Raw genomic sequence first — 23,031 nt, 5'->3', positions numbered from 1 at the left:
GAAAGTATAAAAGTCATTTCACTTTAATACAAAACTCATGTAAAGAAATGTTAGCAAAATCGAATGTTCACTAAGTATCCGTGAAATCATCCCTGGAATGTTGATACCATTTTTTCCTGGATTCTCTCCTCCTCATTCCCTTTGGGCTCAGGAAATTTGCTGCTGCTAAAGACCCAGGTCATCTGTGAGACCAGACAAGCAGAACGCACATCTGCACGCCAGAGGCCCCTCCCAGCAGCGGGCGTGCAGCAGGAAGTGGGCCTCGTTTTGCTTTCCTTCTGCTGTCTTGATTTCTTTGTGCCGCTTCCCCGGCCCTAGCCAAGCCTTCAGGGGTGTCCAGCTCTGCGGCCTGGGGAAAAAATGATCACGAGAGAGCCTCACCTCCTTCCTCCTTGGTGACTTTCAGGGAAAACAGGTGAGCAAGTGCAGTGAGTCTGTGTGGCGCTGAGAGATGAGTTTGGAAGTCTTGGTGCCTCGCCTTCTTGAGTCCAAGAACCTCACAATCGTGCCGTTAGGTCTACATCTGCTTCCCCGATCGGAAGGAGAACCTGGGTGTAGAGAGAGAAGGGCATAGACAGAATGAAGCAGGGAGCTCAGAACCCTGCAGAATCGGAAACAGGCTCTTGCGGGCCACTGACTCAAACACTTGCTCAGGGCTCAGGGACGGGGCAGGCACTGTTCTGGGGGTTTCCATCTACCAGCTCATTTCACACTCATAACTCCTCAATGAAGTCAGTGCCCTCAATATCCCTATTTTAAATTTTTTTTCTTTTTTAAGATTTTATTTATTTATTTGCCAGAGACAGAGGGAGAGAGAGCGACTGAGCACAGGCAGACAAAGAGGTAGGCAGAGGCAGAGGGAGAAGCAGGCTCCCTGCCGAGCAAGAAGCCCGATGCGGGACTCGATCCCAGGACCCCGGGATCATGACCTGAGCCGAAGGCAGCTGCTCAACCAACTGAGCCACCCAGGCGTCCCAATATCCCTATTTTATAGATTAGCAAACTGAGGTCTTTCAAGGTTCAGTAACAGGCTCAGGGTCACATAGTAAGTTGCAGAACCAGGAGTTGGACCCAGAGTCTACTTATGCATGGGGCTATGAGGAAAAATGGTGTCTGAGCTTTTTTTCCCCTTAATTTCAGGAGGTTTTATTGTGGAGGAAGCATTCATGTTACCTACAATTATAAAACAGATCGTCGCAGCGAATAAAGATCGGCATATAAATTCATGGAGAAAACCTAGATATCCCCTGAGACCTGATTACCAAACGTTCAGTGTTTCTCCCTGTCCTATGCAAAGTTTTGGAAAGGAAGAAATCTCTCTGGGGTTGATCACAAAGTTCAATCTGCAGCTGTGAGAAAGACCCAGCGCTGGCTGGAGGGTTGGAAAGCCAGTGATGGGGAAAGAGGCTGGTGCTTCTTGCCGGAAGCGCCCGAGCACCCAGCGAGGTTGGCAGCTCGGCCCACAATGGCTGGGGCGGGCCCTGGACTAGTGCTGGGATCCAGGCCTCAGGGCTCAGCGGTCCTCCCCTCAGCCTGTACATATCCCCCCCACCCGCCTGTTCCCTGTCTCAGGAAGTGACATCACCCCCGCCTCCTCATTCATGCCAGGACCCCGAGAGTTGTTCTCAGCTCCTCCCCCCATCTGCTATTTGTTAGTCATCCTGCCCCAAATATGTTCCTAATCCCGACACTCCTCATCTCCTGCACTGCCAGCCCCCCAGTCCAAGTCACCACGATGAGCACTACGGCCCTCCTGCCGGCCCCTGCAATCCACTCAGACGACAGACAGAATGACCTTGTCGCTCTACAGAGCTGACTAAGTCATTTCTCGCCTCACACCCCTCCTGGCTCCCCACTGCCCTCAGGATAAAGCCCAAAACCCTTCTTAGCACGACCTACTTCCTCAGAAAGCCATTCATTCATTCATTCTATTTTAGCTATTCATTCATTCATTCATTCAATTAAAGAGCTCATCTGCCCATGAAATTGTGGCCTCATGCTCATCAGACACATGACCTCAGGCTAGCATGTGCACAGAACAAACAGCTTATTTTTGCTGTATCAGGCTCAAACTCTAAGGCGCCCTAAGGGGGTGGGGGCGGTGTACTGATGCCCCCGCTCCCTCCCCACCAGGCCTGGTCTTACTGGTTGACGTGTCCCCCTGCTGACCACGCCCTCCCCTTTCCCTCCTAGGTCCCGCACTCCCGTTGCCATGCTGGGCTGCTTCTCTATCCCTTGCTGGTTCCCTTAACCCTGCTCACATCTGTAAGATGTCCCTTCTTTAAAGCTTTTCAGTCACTCCCTTTAAGCGTGCTATTTGTTTCTTGCCAGGACTCTGGCAAGAGTCCCTCCCACACCCCCCATCGCTCATCCACATTAAGTGCCTGGCCCCCACAGGCATTTTTTTTTTTTTTAAGATTTTATTCATTTATTTGAGAGAGAAAGAGCATGAGAGGAAAGAGGTCAATGGAAGTAGCAGACTCCCTGCCGAGCAACGAGCCCGCCATGGGACTCGATTCGGGGACTCCAAGATCATGACCTGAGCTGAAGGCAGCCGCGTAACCAGCTGAGCCACCCAGGCGCCCCTCCTATAGGCATTTTTTTTTTTTAAGATTTTATTTATTTATTTGACAGACAGAGATCACAAGTAGGCAGAGAGGCTGGCAGAGAGAGAGGAGGAAGCAGGCTCCCTGCTGAGCAGAGAGCCCGATGTGGGACTCGATCCCGGGACCCCGAGATCATGACCTGAGCCGAAGGCAGCGGCTTAACCCACTGAGCCACCCAGGCGCCCCTCCCATAGGCATTTTTTAAAAATATTTTATTTATTTATTTGACAGAGAGAACAAGCAAGGGGAGCGGCAGGCAGAGGGAGAGGGAGAAGCAGGTCTCCGCTCAGTCTCAGGATGCTGGGATCCTCAGCTGAAGGCAGGCACTTAACCACTGAGGCACCCAGCAACCCCCCCACCCGTTCCACCCCCCAGGCATTTGAGGTCCCTGACCGAAGCTGCTTCTCAGTTCTGCCCGAGGAGTCAGGAGCTGGTACTTGTCACCAGGACAGACATTCCCAGAGCGGCCAAGGCAAATGGGCTGTTTGCTTCATGGAGCAAGAGGGAAAGGTGTGCCTCATTGTACTGATGCTTGTCGGCTGAGAAGGCGTCTCTCAAAGTGTAATCCAAGGGTTCTCTACATCAGAGTTACCCAGGGAATTTATCAGAAATAACAGATTTCTGGGCTTCATCCTGGATTTGACTTCTGAGAATCTGAATTTTATTTTATATTATTTATTTTTTATTTTAAAGATTTTATTTATTTATTTGACAGAGAGAGATCACAAGCAGGCAGAGAGGCAGGCAGAGAGAGAGAGAGGAGGAAGCAGGCTCCCTGCTGAGCAGAGAGCCCGATGTGGGACTCGATCCCAGGACCCTGAGATCATGACCTGAGCCGAAGGCAGCAGCTTAACCCACTGAGCCACCCAGGTGCCCTTATTTTATTTTTTTAAAGATTTTGTTTATTTATTTGACAGAGAAAGAGATCATAAGTAGGCAGAGGTGGGAGGGGAGCAGGCTCCCTTCCAAGCAGAGAGCCTGATGCGGGGCTCAAGCCCAGGACCCTGAGGTCATGACCTGAGCCAAAGGCAGAGGCTTAACCCACTGAGCCACCCAGGTGCCCAAGAATCTGAATTTTATTTTTATTTTAATTTCTTTTTAAGATTTTATTTATTTATTTGACAGACAGAGATCACAAGTAGGCAGAGAGGCTGGCTAGGGAGGGGAGCAGTCTCCCCACGGAACAGAAAGCCCGATGTGGGGCTCGATCCCAGGGTCCTGGGCTGAGATGAAGACAGAGGCTTTAACCACTGAGACACCTAGGTGCCCCGAGAATCTGAATTTTAAACAAGACCCACATTCTGAGCACCTGGGTGGCTAAGTGGGTTAAAGCCTCTGCCTTCAGCTCAGGTGAAGATCCCAGGGTCCTGGGATCGAGCCCCACATCAGGCTCTCTGCTCTGTGGGGAGCCTGCTTCCTCCTCTCTCTCTCTCTGCCTGCCTCTCTGCCTACTTGTGATCTGTCTGTCAGATAAATAAAAAAAATTAAAAAAAAAAAAAGACCCCACATTCTATGGTTTGAGCCTTAGCACCCGAAGAAATGAGGGATTAACAAGGGAACATAAACACAAAAGACGTATTCAAAGAAAATCACATTATATGTCCCAACAATGGGAGACACAGGGTCCCCTAAAGTTGGAAATAAGAGCGGGTCAGTCCCTTAGTCAATTAAGGCTCTGCCTTCAGCAGGAGTCATGATCCCGGAGTCCTGGGATCAAGCCCCTCATTGGGCCCCGCATAGCCTCCTCTCTCTCCCTCTGCCCTTCCCCCCACCTGTGCTGTTTCTCTCTCTTTCAAATAAATAAAATCTTTAAAAAAATAAAAGCTGGAGGTAAGAGGGGTAATGAATCAGCACCCCTGCCCCTTTTTTTAAGTAATCTCCACACTCAACATGGGTCTCTAACTCATGACCCCGAGATCAAGAGTCACGTGTTCCTCCAACTGAGCCAAGACCCCATGAATCCTCCTTAAACTCTAATAATTCTTGTTGTTTTGTAGTATTATTCTATCCCAGGGAGGCAGTATTGTAGAATCTGGACTTCTCGGGTTCAAATCTGGGTAACCTCCGGCAAATTACTTTGCCCCCTAGTATCTGTTTCTCCACCTGTAGAATGGAGATGTGGCCGCTCCTACGTCCCAGAGGCACCGTGAAGAGTCTAGGAATTAGTATAGGTCAAGTGCTTAGACGACTGCCTCACCGGTCTCACCAAAGTCCATCCCCGAATTTTCCTATCAGCCGTAGCACCACCAACCAGGACGTCCCCACCCGGGGTCGCTGGCCGGCCTCCTCGGGCCTCCACTCCTTCCCTCGGCAGTGATTTGGTGGCAATGGAGCAGCAAGTAACTCACAGCTTCCTTATGATTGTCTTCTCCTCCTTGTTACTGCGGGCCTTGCTGGTCCTGGAGACAAGGGCGTCTTTTTCTCTTCTTCCTCCTGGGCCTTCTCTTGCTGGAATCAGACCACTGGGGAAAAGGGGACGAATAAAAGGACTGTTTTATTGCAGACCTGTCTGAGCAGCTCTGAAAGTAAAGGGCCTTAATAATAATAATAATAATAATAATTATAGTAGTATCATTGAAAGTGAGAATCAGAGAGATCCTGCTTCTTCCCATGTTGATACCTCTTCTTTCTTTCTTTCTCTTGTCTAAATGCTTTGGCTAGTACTTCAAGCTTCTCCACTTTCTAGGAATTTGGTCACATATCAATTCTCTACCTTAAGCCTTGGCTTTTCTCATCAATAAAATGAGGATACTAAGAGGGACCTCTGGATGGCTCAGTCCGTTAAGGGTCTGCCTTCAGCTCAGGGCCCTGGGATCACATCAGGCTCCTTGCTCCGTGGGGAGCCTGCTTCTCCCTCTGCCTGCTGCTTCCCCTGCTTGTGCATGCTCTCTCTCTCTCTCTCTCTCTCTCTCTGGCAAATAAATAAATAAATCAAATCTTTAAAGGAAAATTAGGACAATAAGAGTAACTGCCTCCCAGGATCGAGTAATTAAGTGAGATAATACGTAGCACCTGACATTAGAGCAGTGAACAAAACAGATGAAATGATCTCCTATCATGCAAATTTATGTTTTTCCATTGGAGAAAGAAGCAGTCAATAAACAGATAAGTTGGGGCGTCAGGGTGGCTCAGTCGGTTAAGCATCTGCCTTTAGCTCAGGTCATGATCTTGGGGTCCTGGGATCGAGCACCACCTTGGGCTCCTGGCTGAGCAAGGAGTTTGCTTTTGCCTCTCCCTCTGCCCCTTCTCTCCCACTTGTGCTCTCTCTCTCTCAAATAAATAAATAAAATCTTTTAAAAATTAAACAGGGACGCCTGCGTGGCTCAGTTGGTTAAGCGGCTGCCTTCGGCTCAGGTCATGATCCCAGTGTCCTGGGATCGAGTCCCACATCGGGCTCCTTGCTCCGCAGGGAGCCTGCTTCTCCCTCTGCCTCTGCCTGCCATTCTGTCTGCCTGTGCTCGCTCTCTCCACCCCCCTCTCTCTGATAAATAAATAAAATCTTTAAAAAATATATATTAAAAATTAAACAAATAAATTAAGTAAAATAAAAGCTATAGTAAGTCAGATGGTAATAAGAGTTAAATTTGTATTGATTGATAAGCTACTGAGGTCAGCTGACTTAAAGACGACCAGAGCATTCCCCCGGACTTGACGTGTAGAAGCTGGAAGAAAGCTGTTCTCTCTTATCTGTCCAGCTGGGACTGCCAGCAGCCACGTCTCCTAAGATTCCCGTAAGGTGTGTCTATAACACAAGACCATGAGGCCAACGCCGAGAAGCAAGGAGGAAAGAGAGAGGACCAAGCTGCAGGTTTTTTTCTTTATTTCTGCAAGCAGTCGCGCGATCCCTCCCAGCTATGTGGGTTAATAAATTCCCTTTTGTACTTGAGCTAGTTTGAATTGGATTTCTGTCACTTGCCACCAAAAGAAGGCTGACCACAGCGCAATGTGGCAGTGTACGAAATACTTCATACATTGCTTATTAACTGCACTTAGGTCTCTTGCTGTGGCATCTGCTGGTTCGTTTATACCTGTGGTGTTTCCCCTTCCTACAGACCGATTGGGTCTCCCAGAATCCATGTATTGAAGCCCCAAGCCCCAATGTAATGTTATTTAGAGATGGGGCCTTTGGGAGACAATTAAGTTTGGATGAGGTCAGAGGTCAAGAGGGTGGGGGCCCCATGGTTGGATTAGAGCCCTTGTAAGAGGCATGTCTGAGGGCTTCCCCTCTTTGGTGTGTGCAGGAAGCCACAAAGAGGGGTGCCTGGGTGGCTCAGTGGGTTAAAACCTCTCCGCCTTCGGCTCAGGTCATGATCTCAGGGTCCAGGGATTGAGCCCCAGGTTCCCTGCTCACTGGGGAGCCTGCTTCCCTTCCTCTCTCTCTGCCTGCCTCTCTGCCTACTTGTGATCTCTGTCAAATAAATAAATAAAATCTAAAAAAAAAAAAATTTGAGACAGCAGGCTTCATCCTTCTCTCTCCTTTGCAAAGAGGGAGCTCTTATTATTTAATATTATTATTTATAATTTATTATAGGATTAATGCATCATTAATTTATTATTAATACCCCCCCCCTTTTCTATTATCTGTTGTTATCTAAACCCTAAGCCACAGTGATTTTAAACAATGAAGATCTATGACTTCCCATGGTGGCTCCATTTCTTATGGTTGGCTTGGTGGGTCTCCTGGGGGCTGGGCACAGCTGGGACCGTCTGCTGGGGCACCTCTGTTCTTTGTGTGACGTCTCCATGGTACTACCTTGAGCTTGCTTACAGTACTGTGATCTCAAGCATTCCACGAAGACCAAAATGGAAGCTGCAACAGGCCTCCCCTAACCTCAGAAGCCAAACAGCATCGCTTCCACAACATTCCATCGCTCAAAGCAAGTCACCGGGCTGCCCAGACTCATGAAGAAAGAAAAATAAGACTCTACCTCTTCAGGGGGTGGAAAAGGCTCACTGCAGAAGGCGCGCAGGATGGGAAAAACTATGGCCATCTTCAGGAGCAGGCTACCACATCCGCCCCAAGGAAAAACCACCACTGGTACGACCTTGGACCTCGGAACCGATGCAGTTGCTAGGAGACTACCTCAGCTAACAGGCTGGTTTTTCCAGAATACAGGACCCAAGTGAGTAAACAGAATCCTGCCATCGGCTGTCCTCTACCAGATGGGAAGTACATGGCTGCTGCTCTCTGGGAATTCAAAACTGGAAAGAAAGCACGTCGCTCTATTCGCTACCAAGCTGCTCAAACCCCAGTTCAGCTGATCCTGTCCTTAACTGCCTGTGTCTGAAGCACTTATTCGATGAGAGGAAGACAGGTCTTTCCATTAACATGGTTCCAACCTCAGCAGAAGGAAGGCGATTAAATTCCTGTCGGCAGAACTCAGCCCTTTTGGATTTGGCTTGCTAGAATATTTTTACTGTACTGCTCCTCCTTCAGGGATCCTACGTTGAATGGATTTATTTATTTTTTCAATATTTTATTTATTTATTTGAGAGACAGAGACATAGAGAGAGCCTGAGTCCGGGGTGGGGGAGGGCAGAGGGAGAGGGAAAAGCGGCTTCCGGCTGAGCAGGGAGCCCGACCTGGGGCTCCCGAGATCATGACCCGAGCAAAGGCAGATGCTTCACTGACTGAGCCCCGCACAGGATGCCCCTGAGTCAGCATATTTCTTCCTTCTAAACTTTCAGAGTCCAAACATGGCACGATAACTAAATGCACAGGCTCTGATATCAGGCTGTCTGAGGTCACATCTCACCATTGCCACCATCAGCTCGGGGACTTCAAGCAGGTGACCTGACCTTCATGAACCGTAGAACACCTTGGAGATGACACTACCTTAGCTCACCTTGCTGTGAGCACTAGCGGAATTGATGCTTGCAATACACCGGGCAGAGCGCCTGGCACGCGGGGTGCGTGGACAAACATTAGCTGGCCCCGAGTTTTTATTCTCCTGGGCTTTCCTTCTTCTGTCTCTAAGGGAATCTGCTTTGTTTAACTCAACAGTTTCCCGGAATCATTCGACCACACAGCCCCCTTTCTTCTTCCTTCCTTCCGAGTCCCCTTTTCGGGAAGCACTTACACGAAAGGAAACATTTTGGGAAACGGTGCAAATGGATACAGCAAAGTGCAAACCCAACAGGTCAACAGCTTCCTATTTCCTCTCTTGCTGGTGCTACAACCTATTCCTTACACCTGTTGTTGTGATTTTTTTTTTTTTTTTTTTTTTTAGGATTTTATTTTTAAGTACTCTCTACACCCAACACGGGGCTCCAACTCGTGACCCCCCACCCCCAAGAGCTGTGTGCTCCACCGACTAAGCCAGCCAGGTGCGCGTACTGCGATCTTTTTTCAGCTTTATTTTTTTTAAGATTTTATTTATGTATTTGACAGACAGAGATCACAAGTAGGCAGAGAGGCAGGCAGAGAGAGAGGGCGAAGCAGGCGTCCTGCTGAGCAGAGAGCCCGATGCGGGGCTCGATCCCAGGATCCTGAGATCATGACGTGAGCTGAAGGCAGGCGCTTAACTAAGGAGTCACCCAAGGGCCCCTCCCCCATTTTTTAAAAAAGTAGGCTCCACACCCAATGCGGGGGCTTGAATTCAGGACCCGGAGATCAAGACTTGCATGCTCTACCAACGGAGCCAGCCAGGTGCCCCTCACATTTGACCTTTTAAAACACTAAATCGGGGGCGCCTGGGTGGCCCAGTCGGTAGAGCTTCTGACTCGTAATCTCAGGTTAGTAAGTTCAAGCCCCACACTGGGCATGGAGCTTCATTAAAACAAAAATAAACAAAAAAATAAACACAAATAAAGCAAGCAGTAAACCAGATCTTGTCATTTTCTTGATTAAAACTTTCCAGTGACTCCTCACTACCCTTCCAATAAAAGTAGAATCCTTCCCGGGGCTCACTAGGCACACCTCTCTCATTGTCTACCTGTGCTCCAGCTTCCACCATGCTGGGTCTCTCAAAATGGCGATGGTGGTTCCCCGCTCAGGGTCTTAGGGCTTCTCACTCCTCTCTTGCCCTACCGATCTTTCCAAGGTCGGCTGCTTCTTGTCATTCGCCTCAGAGGGGTCTTCACTGACTACCCCATGTAAAACAGGCCCCTCTTAAAGCCTCTGCCTTCAGCTCAGGTCATGATCCCAGGGTCCTGGGATCGAGCCCCGCATCAGGCTCTCTGCTCAGCGGGGAGCCTGCTTCACCACCCCCTGCCTGCCTCTCTGCCTACTTGTGAGCTCTGTCTGTCAGATAAATAAATAAATAAATACTTTTAAAAAATAAAAATAAAAATAAAGCGGGCCCCTCCTCCAGCCCCCAACCCTTTGCTGCCATATGTCACCTTGGTTTTTTTTTTTTTTTTTAAGATTTTATTTATTTATTTGACAGAGAGAAATCACAAGAAGACGGAGAAGCAGGCAGAGAGAGAGAGATAGGGAAGCAGGCTCCTCGCTGAGCAGAGAGCCCGATGTGGGACTCGATCCCAGGACCCTGAGATCATGACCTGAGCCGAAGGCAGCGGCTTAACCCATTGAGCCACCCAGGCGCCCCTGTCACCTTGTTTTTTTTTGTTTTGTTTAGAGAAGGAGAGAGAGAGAGAGAAGGGGGAGGGGCAGAAGGAGAGGGAGAGAGAGCATCTCAAGCAGGCTGCACACCAGCAAGGAGTGTGACACAGGGCCCGCTCCCACAATCCCACGATGATGACCTGAGCCAAAATGAGATGATGACCGGACGCCCAACCGACTGCGCCCCCCAGGCGCCCCGTCACCTTGGTTTCCAGTCTTTGGAGCACTTACCACCACCACCCTGCATGTCCATCTCAGACTTGTCATTTGCCTATCCTTCCCCTAGACTAGCACGGACTGCCTCTGTTTCATTTTCTGCTATAGCCCGGGGCCAGGAACAGGGCCTGGCACCAAGCAGGTCTCCATAAACTGGCCACGTGAACGGAGGGACAAAGACAGAGTGTGTCAAGGAGCTGCGGGCAGAGCCAGCCCGGCGGTGTGGGGTGCCCGGGGCAGCCCAGCCCCACCTCTTGTAGCACTGCAGCTCCTCCTGCACCACCAGCAGCTGGGACTTGAGCTTGTTGCGCTCCTGGAGCACGTCCCGCAGCTCCTGGAGAGTGAAGCGGGGTCGGTTGGGGTCTGTCAGGTCAACCACCATTTTGTCCGGTCCCAGGTCTACCTGTAAGGAAAGATATTGGCGAATGGTAAAGAAGCAAGAGCTCTAAGCACCATTTCCCAAAGAAAAGAACCAGGGCTCCTTGAGAGAATGGCCGATGCCAGGGCTGGACCAGGGAAACCGTGAGATGAACCTGGAATGTTCCCTGGTGTAAGGGATGGAGGTGTATCAGAACGACAGTCTGAAGGAGCTCCCACCGGCCAGACTGAGAACAAGCTGAGTATCGGAATGAATAATCACAATGACCCTTTGAATAAAAAGAGAATTCAGGAGTTCATACTTAAAATTTAAAAATTTAAATTAGTTAATTAATGGGAATGTGATGGTTAATTTTTTGTCTGCTTGGCTGGGCTACGGACTGCCCAGCTAGCTGGTTAAACATGATTTCATGGTGTGTCTATGAAGATGTTTCTGGAAGACATGAGCATTTGGACCGATGCACTGAGAAGAGCAGATGGCCCTCCCTGCTGGGTGGGCGGGCATCATCCAATCCACTGAGGGCCTGACTAGAACAAAAGGAGGAATGAGGGTAAATTCTGAGCTCTGTCTGTTGATGTGGGACATCCTCCTTGCTGGGCCCTCAGACGTCAACACTCCTGGTCCTTGGGCTTTTGGTCCCAAACCAGGACTTACACTGCTGGCCCCCCGCCCTCGTTAAGACTTCCTGGCTCTCTAGCTTGCAGACTGAAGGCTGTCTCAGCCTCCATACATGTAGGAACCAAGGCCTCAAATATCTCTCCTCTTCATATGGATAGCTATATCCACTATTGGTTCTGTTTCTCTGGAGAACTCTGACTAAAACAGGGAAAGAAGAGGGAATCTATGCTTTACAGCAGAAGACGAATTAATGCATGTAGAAGATGAGAGAGTGAGACAATCATCCTTTTGGGATGCCTGGCTGGCTCAGTGCGTAGCTTGGGGTTGTGGGTTTAAGCCCCATGTTCAGTGTAGGGATGACTTAAAAATAAAATCTTTACCAGAAAAAAAAAACCAACATCGTTTTTTAACCAACTTTGTAATGATTGATTCAGAGAAAACTAATGAATGGATCTAAAAACTTTGGGTGAAAGCCTGTCAGGGAACAGAATATTTTCCACAGTTTCAAAGTATTTTCCCACAAGTACTTATGAATTACAAAGAGGAATAAAAGGCCCTAGATAGTGCAGAAATCTTGCAGACACCACATTAACCAAGGGCTACAAATTGACATCACCAATAATGGCCAACGGAGACAAGTGCCTCCTGATAGTAAGAACTGTGACCCAGCATCGCTTCAGGGCTGTTCCTGCTAAACACGTATCACTTGGATCTACCCATGACACCTCAGAACAAACCCAAATCGAAGGATACTCTACCAACCAATCCATAATCTTCAAAAATGTCAAGGTCGTGGGGCGCCTGGGTGGCTCAATCGTTAAGCGTCTGTCTTTAGCTCGGGTCATGATCCCAGGATCCTGGGATCGAGCCCCACATCGGGCTCCCTGCTTAGTGGGAAGCCTGCTTCTTCCTCTCTCACTGCCCCCTGCTTGCATTCCTGCTCTCTCTCTCTCTCTCTGTCAAATAAATAAATAAAATCTTAAAAAAAAAAAAAAAAAAGTCAAGGTCGTAAAAAGACAAGGAAAAGCTGAGGAACTCTTCCTCAGGTGACTGAAGAGATGTGTCAACCAAAGGTACCGTGTAACCTGGGACTGGGTCCTGCCCCAGAAAAAGGATGACGTAAGGACATTATTGTGCATTTTGAATAGGGGTAATATATTAGGTCTTCGTATCCTGTCACTTTTTCCCTCTGAGTTCGGTCATTTACTTGCGGCTGTGCAATAGTATGTCTTGTGGGATGCTCACTGAAGTATTCAGGGTAAAGGACTCTAATTTTTTGTTGTTGTTGTTTAAAGATTTTATTTATTTATTTATTTGACAGAGAGAGAGAGAGAGAACACAAGCCGGGGAGTGGCAGGCAGAAGGAAAAACGGGCTCCCGGCCAGATGCGGGGCTCGACCTCAGGACCCTCAGATCATGACCTGAGCCAAAGGCAGACGCTCAACCAACTGAGCCACCCAGGCGCCCCGGACCCTAATCATTTACCAATCCTGCAAATTACATAATGTCTGCTCAGATCATTGAGGAAAACTAGTCGTGAAAATATAATATAGACACATACTGTTTCTGTATATGCATACATACATACCCATTTATGTGTTTTGTGTATACACTTTGGTGTGTATCTTCTAAGATATACTACACACTGCACACACACAAAACTGAAGACAACACCTGAATCCCGGTGAAAGGTGTAGAGGGGCTCATTGTGCTTTTCCTGCAACTCTCCCATGGGTTTGAAATGTTTTCTAACTAAAATTTAAGCAACTGTTTGAAAACAACCTACATGTCCACGAACAGTAGCCCAGTTAAGGAAAAACTAAGGCAGAATCACACCGGAACGTTGTGCAGCTGACGGAGAGAACAAGGCACAATATAAAGAGATAGCAGTAATGGTGAGCACATTCCTGCTATCAGACTGACCGGGATCAGGGTGTTTGAACACTCCCGGGCACCGGCACTAATTGTGGGAGGTGTGGGACTCCTTGGCCTCTGTGAAGTATAATTTAACATTACATTTTATCTGAATTTCAGATGCTGCTTCCATTTGATCCAGTACCTCCATTTCCTCAAGACAATCTCCCTCAGGAGCCAAATGGTTTCAGTGTAGTATGTGCTAAGAGTAAATGGTCGGAACATAAACATCTTTTGATGGGAGACTGGTTAAAGCAGAGAATCGTAACCTTCTTTTGTGCCACGAACCCTTTTGGCAGCCTGGGAAAGCCCATGCGGCCCTCCTCCAAACAATGTGTTAAAATGTATAGAATGAAAGGCACAGAATTATAAGGAGACCAACTAAGAAGACATAACACTCATCAAAATCGGGGCGCCTGGGTGGCTCAGTCGGTTAAGCGACTGCCTTCGGCTCAGGTCATGATCCTGGAGTCCCGGGATCGAGTCCCACATTGGGCTCCTTGCTCAGCAGAAGTCTGCTTCTCCCACTGACTTCTCTTCTCTCATATTCTCTCTCTTTCATTGTCTCTCTCTGCCTCTCAAATAAATAAATATTTTTAAAAAATTAAAAAAAAAACACTCATCAAAATCTTTTAAAAACAAATTCATGATTAATATACCTGCCTCTTGATTAAGTAAAGTGAGCTAGACGCAAGTCTGGTGAAATACTGAACAAAAATGAAACTTTGAGATGTGAACAACACCGTAATGGGACATGAAAATAACTGTGATTTCCATCGGTGATCGTCACAGGCATTGCTAATATTAATGTAGTTTGTTGTCTCTATTCACAAGTGGAGAATGTGACACATTTCAGCTGGAAGTTAATGAAAATGAAAATATAATTTTTTCCCATGCAAGGGCATGGACCTCTTGGATTAGAATCAATGATTCCCTTGGGCATCCAAGAACTTCAGCTTAAGAACGCTCAGCGGAACAATTGATAATACCATCCAATGGAAGTTTTCCTCATTAAAAGACGAGGAAGCTCTCTCTGTCCTGCTTTAATTCACCTTTCATGGTATGTTAAGGCAGAAATGGGTATATGTTATCATACCATTTGTGTAAAAAGTGGAGACATATGTTCATATCTGCTTCTGTTTCCACGAAGTATCTCTGGAAGGATACATAAGAAACTGATCATTTACATTTTTTCCAGGGAGGGCGAGTGGGCAGCTGGGGATGGAAAGAAATGCGGAGGTCAGTTTTTCAAGGCATTTTTCAAATGCTTTTGCACCTTTTGAATTTGAAACTTAAATTTTTTTTAAAAAAAGAGGGGCACCTGGGTGGCTCAGTCGGTTGGGCATCTGACTTCGGCTCAGGTCATGATCCCGGGGTCCTGGGATGGAGCCCTGCATTGAGCTCCCTGCTCAGTGGGGAGTCTGCTTCTCCCTCTGCCTCTGCCCCTTCCCCTGACTCATGCTGTCTCTCCCTCCTTCTCTCTCTCTCAAATAAATACATTTAAAAATCTTTATTTTTTTATTTTTATTTTTTTTAAGGAAGGAAAGGGACTCCTGAGTGGCTCAAGTCAGTTGGGCATCCAACTCTTGTTTTTGGTTCAGGTCATGATCTCAGGGTCATAAGACGGAGCCCCGGTTGGGCTACCTGGTCAGCGTGGAGTCTGCTTGGGATTCTCTCTCTCCCTCTGCCCCTCTGCCCACTCATGACCCCTCTTTCTCTCTCAAAATAGATAAATAAATAAAATCTTAAAAAAAGAAAGGAAACAAAACTACTTCACACCCATTCGAGTGGCTACTGTAAACAGACAAAACAGACAAAAAGAAAGTGGTTACTGTAAACAGACAAAACGGACAAAACAATAGAATGAATGGTGGTAGGGAGGTAGGAAAGTTGGAATTCTTGGGTACTGCTGGCAGGGATGTAAAATGGTGCACTTACTATGGAGAACCACACAGCAGAGCCTTAACAAATTAAAAATAGAATTATCCTAGGATCCAGCAATTCCACTTCTAACTATACACCCCAAAGCATTGAAAGCAGGGACTTGAAGAGATCTGTATACACCCATTTTTTTTTTTTAAGACTTATTTATTTTTGGGGAGAGAGAAAAAGAGCATGTGCATGCAAGCAGGGGGAAGGCCAGAGGGAGAGAGAGAGAGAATCCTCAAGCAGACGCTCTACTGAGTAGGGAGCCCAACTCAGGCCTGGATGCCAGAACCCAGGAATCGTGACTTGAGCCCGAGTCAAGAGTTGGACGCTGAACAGACTTGAGCCACCAGGGAACCCCAGTACACAGCCAAGTTCCTGGCCGCATGACTCACACTAGCCAAAAGGCGGAAGCAACCCAGGTGTCTATCGACAGGTGAATAGATAAACCAAGATCCACACAATGGAATACTATCCAGCCCCTAAAAGGAAGGAAATTCTGATACACACCCCAATGTGGATGAACCCTGAAGACATTATGTTAAATGAAATAAGCCAGTGACAGAAGAGCAAATACCATATAATTCTACTTATATGAAGCGCCTGGAAGAGGCAAGTTCACAGAGATAGAACATAGACGGGGAGTGGGGAGTAAGGAGCTGGTGTTTATTGGGGACAGGGTTTCGTTTTTGCAAAATGAAAAGAATTCGGGCAGGAATGGAGAGGAATGGTTGCACAACCAGGTGAGTGTACTTAATAACACTTAAGTGTGCACTTAAAAACGGCTGGGGTGGTCAATTTTATGTGTACTTTACCGCAATTAAAAATAACTTAAAAATTTAAAAACCCTGAAAAAAACCAAGAAGGTGTATTTTTACAAACTGCCTCGTGGTGCTGAACAAATTCATTCTCTCTGCTCCTTTCCCCACCCCTGTTCTTAACACCGTGGTTTGGGAGGAAAATACCATCTCACCGCAGGCTTATAAAGCCTGTCCGCTGTGCCCCACACAGGAAATGACCCAGGTCCAGAGCACGCGGTACACGGTCCGTGGCGGTGCGGGTCCTTCTATATCCTCGTTCCTGGGCTTGGAGGTGGCTGGGATGAGCTCAGACCGTGAGCGGAGCCGTCCTGAACAAGTCACTCGACTTCTCCTGAGTCTCAAAAGCCAGGCTATGCATCACAATGCTCAACTATCTCTTATGAGGGACAGTAAAGTAGAAATGTATACAAGCACAGTCGTCACGGGGACAAACGAACCTAGAATAACTACCAGGAAAGTGACCAGAAACCTTCACTCTTTTTTCCCTGCGAATGTCAGCAACCCTGTTGCTCTTGCCCTTTCTTGGCACGCTTCTCAGTTTGTGATCTTGTACTGCAGTTCTGGAGGCGGGGTACCTTACGTCTCCCATTAGACGGGAGCTCTGGGAGGGCAGAGTCCCTGTCTAATTTACCTCTGGTGCCCCAGGGTCCAGCACGGTGCAATCATTCATCAAATGTCATTCCAACAAACAAGGTCGAATGTCTGTATGCCATGTGCAGTGGTGAAGACTGGCATCTCAGAGTTCAAATCCTGCCTGTACCTTTTACTTGCAGTATTCCTCTGGTAAATTACTTAACTGTCCCATGCCTCCGTTTCTGTAAAACGGGTATACTGATAGTAAGAGGACTAAATGAGATAGTCCACTTAAAAAAGCTTTTTTTTTTTTTTTAAAGTATGGCTGGAGAGAGATTAGTAATTCATATTGATTTAATCAATTGTAACAAGAATCTAAAATAGAATAGGCAATGGGGCACCTGGGTGGCTGAGTGGGTTAAAGTCTCTGCCTTCGGCTCAGGTCACGATCCCAGGGTTCTGGGATTGAGCCCCGCATCGGGCTCTCTGCTTGGCGGGGAGCCTGCTTCCTCCTCTCTCTCTGCCTGTCTCTCTGCCTGCTTGTGATCTCTGTCTGTCGAATAAACAAATAAAATCTAAAAATAAATAAATAAAATAGAATAGGCAAGTAAAGGGATGCCTGCATAGCTCAGTCGGTTAGACGTCTGCTTTCAGCTCAGGTCATGCATGATCCCAGGGTCCTGGGATGGAGTCCCAGGTCTGGCTCCCTGCTCAGCGGGGAGCCTGCTTCTCCCCCTACCTGCTGCTCCCCCTGCTTGTGTGCTCATGCACACACACACACTCTCTCTCTAACAAACAAATAAGTAAAACCTTAAAAAAAAAAAAAAAAGGAAGAGGCAAGTGTGATTGTGCATCATATTTAATAAGGGTGAGTTAAGATAAATTGTTTCTTAAAACTTTTGTTTCATCAATACTGGAAAGGGATATAACGGGTAAATTTGTCAAATGGAGACATAACACACATGCACTAACCTTGAGATTATCGCCTGATGATTTTTTAAAAAATATCTCTTCACTTCCTTGTTTTTTGTTTTTTTAATTAGTTATTTGCCAAAGCCAAGAGTCTTGCACTTAATGGACTGAGCCACCCAGGCGCTTTTTGATGATTTTTAACATAGGTACACACCTATTTAATCACACCCAGATAATCTCCCTATGAACCCCCCCTCCCAACTGGGGCTACCATCAATCTGTCTTCTATAAGTTGAGATAATTTTGCCTGTTCTTGAATTTTGCATAAATATATAGTGTGCCTTTATGTGCCTGGATCCTGTGCCTTAGTGTAATGTCTGTGAGAGTCACGCACATGCTTGTGTGTGTTAGCAGTCTGGTCTTTTTCACTGCCCCGTAGTACTCCACTGTGGGATCACACTATTTTAAAATCCATTCTTCGGTGGCACTTGTTCTAGTTTGGCAAAATTCTGAATAAAGGTGCTCAGAACATTCTTACGGCCATCTTTTGGTGGTACTGCTGAATCAACAACTCCTGGGGCCAGAGCCCAGAAATCTGTGCTTTAACCAACACTCCTGGTGGGTTCGGAGCAGAGAGTCTCTGCGCTAGGTCAAGTCAAAAAGGCCTGAAGCCCCTGATTCAGAGCAAACTCAGCACAGGGCCCAGCACCTAGCAAGCGCTTGGTGAATGTAACTGAGAATGTTTCTCATCCGAGGACTGGATGCTTCCCTCCCACGCAGCCCGGGCTGCTCCCGCAGGGCCCTATCTGCCTGCACTCACCTCCCGGCCGGCCGCCGAGCCCTCTGTCCGCAGCCCCTCCACCTCCTTCCTGAGGTTGTCCCTCTCCATCCTCAGCTCCTCCACCGTCAGGTTACCCTCATTCACCAGCGTCTCCAGCATCTCCAGGACACGGACGATCTTGAACTGCAGCTGCGTCACCCGGGGGTCGCTGCCCAGGGCCATCAGCTCGCGGCCCATCACGTAGGAGATGTCATACACGTCCTCGGCGGTCAGCTGGAAGGGGCTCTTGCCTAAAGCCCCCTCGGGCCCAGCCTCGTCCCCTTCCCCCTCCTCTTCTTCCTCCTCCTCTCGCAAAGGGGGCTCCTCCATGGCCACCCAGACCCCCGCGGCCACAGGAGCTGCTTTCTCAGAAACCCCAAACTTCTAACTTCCTCCCAGCGCAGAAAACTTTCCGCCGGGCTGGGACCCTGCCGGCCCCGGGCTGGGGGATGGCCCAGGAGCGGCCAATCAGCGGCGCCGAGGGGTGGGCCCGGGGCGGAAAGGCCGCGCTCCCGGGCTTCCAGGCCCAGCCGCGGGGGGCACCGGCCCCGCGGAGGACACTGCAGGGGGGCGGCCCCCAGGATGTGGTTTGGGACAGGAGAAGACAACGGAAAGGGAGGACAGCCGAGAGGAGGAACGGAGAGATTAAGGGGTGACCGCGATTGGCCCCCGGTGGGAGGTGTTGCCAACCGGGTGGGGGAGGGGCGGCCGCCTGAGCCCCGCCCTTGGGGACAGCCGCCGCCGCCGCCGCCGCCGCCGCCGGGTGTCCACGGAGACGGGGGCGGAGTTTCCACCGCGAGGCGGGGGCAGAGGGTCAAAAGCGCCCAACTTTTTCCTTTCTATGCTCAAGCTTTTGAGCCATAAAATTTGCATTCTACGTGGAGGAAGATCCGGGTCTGGGTTTGGGGGTGTTTTCAGAAGCCTGCGGTGAAACAGGGGGCGGCTGTTCGTGTCTGCGCGTGGGAGTCAAGAGACCTGGGTCGCCCCGAGCTCCGGGGCCCAGCGTCGCGGGGATCTGCGGCATCTGACTTTCAACCAAAGGGAAGAGTCCCTGGGCTGAGCGCTCTGCGGATTCCTGGGCTCCGCCCCGGACTCGGCGTGGCGGCCTTGGCAAAGTGAACCCACAATTTCCTGCTGGGTGAATAACAGCTCCTCCGCGGTAACGTTGCTGGAGGACCGCATTCAGATACGGTCAGGAGACCGTGCGTGAGACGAAAGTACTAAGGAAGTGCTCAGGAAAATGTTAGCGGGTCGTTCTGTCCTCCAGCAGACACTCGACTTGTGTGGGGGGCACACGTGGCACGTGGGCTGCGCTGGAAGAAGAAAGAAACAAGACAAAAAACCACGCTCTGCTTTGAAAATTAGAAAGCATTCTGTGGATAGGGTATTAGTAAGACTATGGGCAGGGTGGATTACAAAACGAGTTATTTTAGGTTTGATGAGAAATTCGTAATAGTTACAGGCAGACACTTTAGCGATGGAGCTTGTCTTTTTTCCCCAGGAGTATACTGCTGCTTTCTTTGCGGTAAAGGGACTCGAGTTTCTCTACACTGAGGTTCTAGCAGACCAATGTTGAGTGGCCAAGGAGGAAATGAACAAAAAGCAAAGCAAGCAAACAAAATAGACACTCTTTTCAGAGGGTACAATGTTCTAATGATCAAAACCAGGCTTCTGGGCAAGGGGTCAGTTAACCCATAAATCACAATTGTAACTACACCCAGTGATTAAGTGAGATAAAATGTTGGGCTTGCCAGAAGTATAATATGGCATATCCACACAGTGGAATATTACATTACCTTAGAAAGGAATGAAGGAGGGACACCTGGGTGGCTCAGTCAGTTAAGGGTCTGCCTTCAGCTAGGGTCCTGGTCCCAGGTTCCTGGGATCAAGACCAGCATTAGGCTCCCTGGCCCACAGGAGGACTGGTGCTCCCTCTCCCTCTCCCCTTGCCTGTGCTCCCTCTCCTGCTGTGTCTCTGTCAAATAAGTAAAATCTTAAAAAAAAAAAAAAAAAAAAGAGGGGGGAGCACCTGGGTGGCTCAGTGGATTAAGCCTCTGCCTTCGGCTTGGGTCATGATCTCAGGGTCCTGGGATCAAGCCCCACGTCGGGCTCAGTGGGGAGCCTGCTTCCCCCTCTCTCTGCCTGCCTCTGCCTGCTTGTGATCTCTCTCTTTATCTCTTATAGATAAATAAAATCTTTTTTAAAAAATGGAGTGAAGGAATAGGATAGAGTGTTCAGAAATAAACCCTTGCAAATATGGTCAAATAATTTTCAACAGGATGTCAAGACCATTCTTTGTGGAAAGGACAGTCTTTTCAACAAACGTTAGAAAAATTGGATAACCACATGTAAATGTGTGAAGGTGGACCCTTGCCTTACACCATATAGAAAAATTAACTCAAAATAAATCTAAAACATAAAGCTATAAAACTTTTAGAAGAAAACATAGGGGGAAAGCTTTATGTCACTGGATTTAGCAATGATTTCTTCAAAAGCACAGGCAACAAAGGAAAAAAATGGATAAACAGGACTACATCAACATTTAAAACTTCGGGGCGCCTGGGTGGCTCAGTAGGCTAAAGCCTCTGCCTTCGGCTCAGGTCATGATCTCAGGGTCCTGGGATCGAGTCCCGCATCGGGCTCTCTGCTCAGGAGGGAGCCTGCTTCCCTCTCTCTCTCTGCCTGCCTCTCTGTCTACTTGTGATTTCTGTCAAATAAATAAATAAAAATCTTAAAAAAAAAAAAAAAAAACTTGTACATCCAAGGGGCACCTGGGTGGCTCAGTGGGTTAAGCCTCTGCCTTCCGCTTGGGTCATGATCTCAGGGTCCTGGGACCAGGCTCTCTGCTTGGTGGGGAGTCTGCTTTACCTTTTCTCTCTCTCTCTGCCTGCTGCTCTGCTTACTTGTGATCTCTCTCTCTCTCTGTGTCAAATAAATAAATAAATAAAATTAAAAAAAAAAAACTTTTAAAAACTTGTGCATCCAAAAACACAATTAGCAGAGTGAAAAGGCACCCTACAGAATGAGTGAATATATTTGCAAGTCATATGCAATAAGGGGTTAATAACCAGAATGAATATACATATATACATTAGGAGAGTTACATATGTATCTCCTACAATGCAATGATTTAAAAAAAAAACCTAAATAACTTGATTAAGAAATAGGCAAAGTAAAAATAGACCCAAAATCCTTAGGAAGATACTAAGGCTGCAGTATACAAGATCAATATACAAAAACCAATTGTGGCCTGCCTGGGTGGTTCAGTTAGTTAAGTGGCTGCCTTTGGCTCAGGTTGTGATCTTGCGGTCCTGGGATCGGGGTCCTGGGATCTAGCCCTGCATCAGGGTCCCTGCTCAATGGGGAGTCTGCTTCTCCCTCTAACCTTCCTCTCGTTCATCCATTCTCTCTCTCAAAATGATAAAATCTTAAAAAAGCTAACTGCATTCTAGACATTCGCAAGAAATAAATCTGAAAATGAAATTAAGAAAATCGTTCCACTTAGGGCACCTGAGTGGCTCAGTGGTTTAAAGCCTCTGCCTTCAGCTCAGGTCATGATCCCAGAGTCCTGGGATCGAGTCCCACATAGGCTCTCTGCTCAGCGGGGAGCCTGCTTCCTCCTCTCTCTCTGCCTGCCTTTCTGCCTACTTGTGATCTCAGTCAAATAAATAAATAAATCTAAAAAAAAAAAAAAGAAAATCGTTCCACTTAAAAGGACATCGAAAAGTATAAATACTTAGAAATAAACGGAACAAAAGAAGAACAAGACTTGCCCACTGAAAACTACAAAATCTCATTGGAATTAAGATGTAAATAAATGGGAAGACACCACGTGTTCAAAAATTGTAATAGTATAGTTAAGATGGCAATATTCTTGTTTTTTTTTTTAAAGATTTTTATTTATTTATTTGAGAGAGAGAGAGAGAACATGAGAGGAGAGAGGTCAGCAGGAGAAGCAGACTCCCTGCTGAGCAGGGAGCCCGATGTGCGCCTCGATCCCAGGACTCCAGGATCATGACCCAAGCCGAAGGCAGTCCCCTAACCAACTGAGCCACCCAGGTGCCCAAGATGTCACTATTCTCCATCTTTCGTTTCCAGCTGATCTACAGATCAGCACAATCTCTATCAAGATCTGCGTGAAACCGTTAATAGAGCAGGCCCAGGAATACTATCATTTCAAAACCCAGCTTCCGAGCTTGGCCCTTGGCTAGGATCTGGGAATTTGTGTTTGGGGAGGGTTCCACCACCCCAACTGATAGGAGTAGCTCGATGTGTCTAAACTTTATGCAAACAACATAGCTTACCGGCTTTCCTCCTGGGAATATGGAATTTTGCTAGGCACTAGGCAGAAGGTGTCTGCATGACAAGCTGCCTAAAAAACCTTTGGCGCAGTCTCTAATGAGCTTCTCTCATAGATAACGTTTCACAGACATCATAACTCGTTACTGGGAAGTAATGCTAAGTCAAGCTGGTCACAAAAGACCTTCGATTGTATGATACTTTCTCTAGATGTCCAGAACAGGCAAATCCACAGAAGAGCATCTACTACATGTGAAGTCTGGAATGTTGGAGCCAACTGGGCTGTTCAATCAGGCAGTCTTTGAGTTGAACCTCTGAGTTGAACCTCACCGTTGCTACTTGTAAGTTTGAGCAAGTTCCCTAATCTCTCCAAATCCCTATTT

The 23,031-nt window shown here is 47.8% G+C and overlaps 1 protein-coding gene across 1 annotated transcript; it reads right to left on the bottom strand.

Moving 5' to 3' along the window:
- Window positions 1-19,005, bottom strand: RILPL2 (Rab interacting lysosomal protein like 2). Its single transcript, XM_059408265.1, has 4 exons — window positions 18,350-19,005; window positions 10,638-10,789; window positions 4,955-5,068; window positions 1-548 (listed from the first exon to the last, which is right to left on the bottom strand). Exons 1-4 carry the CDS (start codon window positions 18,677-18,679, stop codon window positions 518-520), a joined length of 627 nt encoding a protein of 208 aa, XP_059264248.1. The 5' UTR covers window positions 18,680-19,005; the 3' UTR covers window positions 1-517.
- Between the last annotated feature and the right edge of the window lie 4,026 nt (window positions 19,006-23,031).

Source organism: Mustela nigripes, chromosome 8 (assembly GCF_022355385.1).
Source record: "Mustela nigripes isolate SB6536 chromosome 8, MUSNIG.SB6536, whole genome shotgun sequence".
Classification (NCBI taxonomy): Eukaryota; Metazoa; Chordata; class Mammalia; order Carnivora; family Mustelidae; genus Mustela; species Mustela nigripes.
The sequence above is the reverse complement of the archived record's forward strand: the minus strand, read 5'-3'. Positions and strand labels throughout refer to the sequence as shown.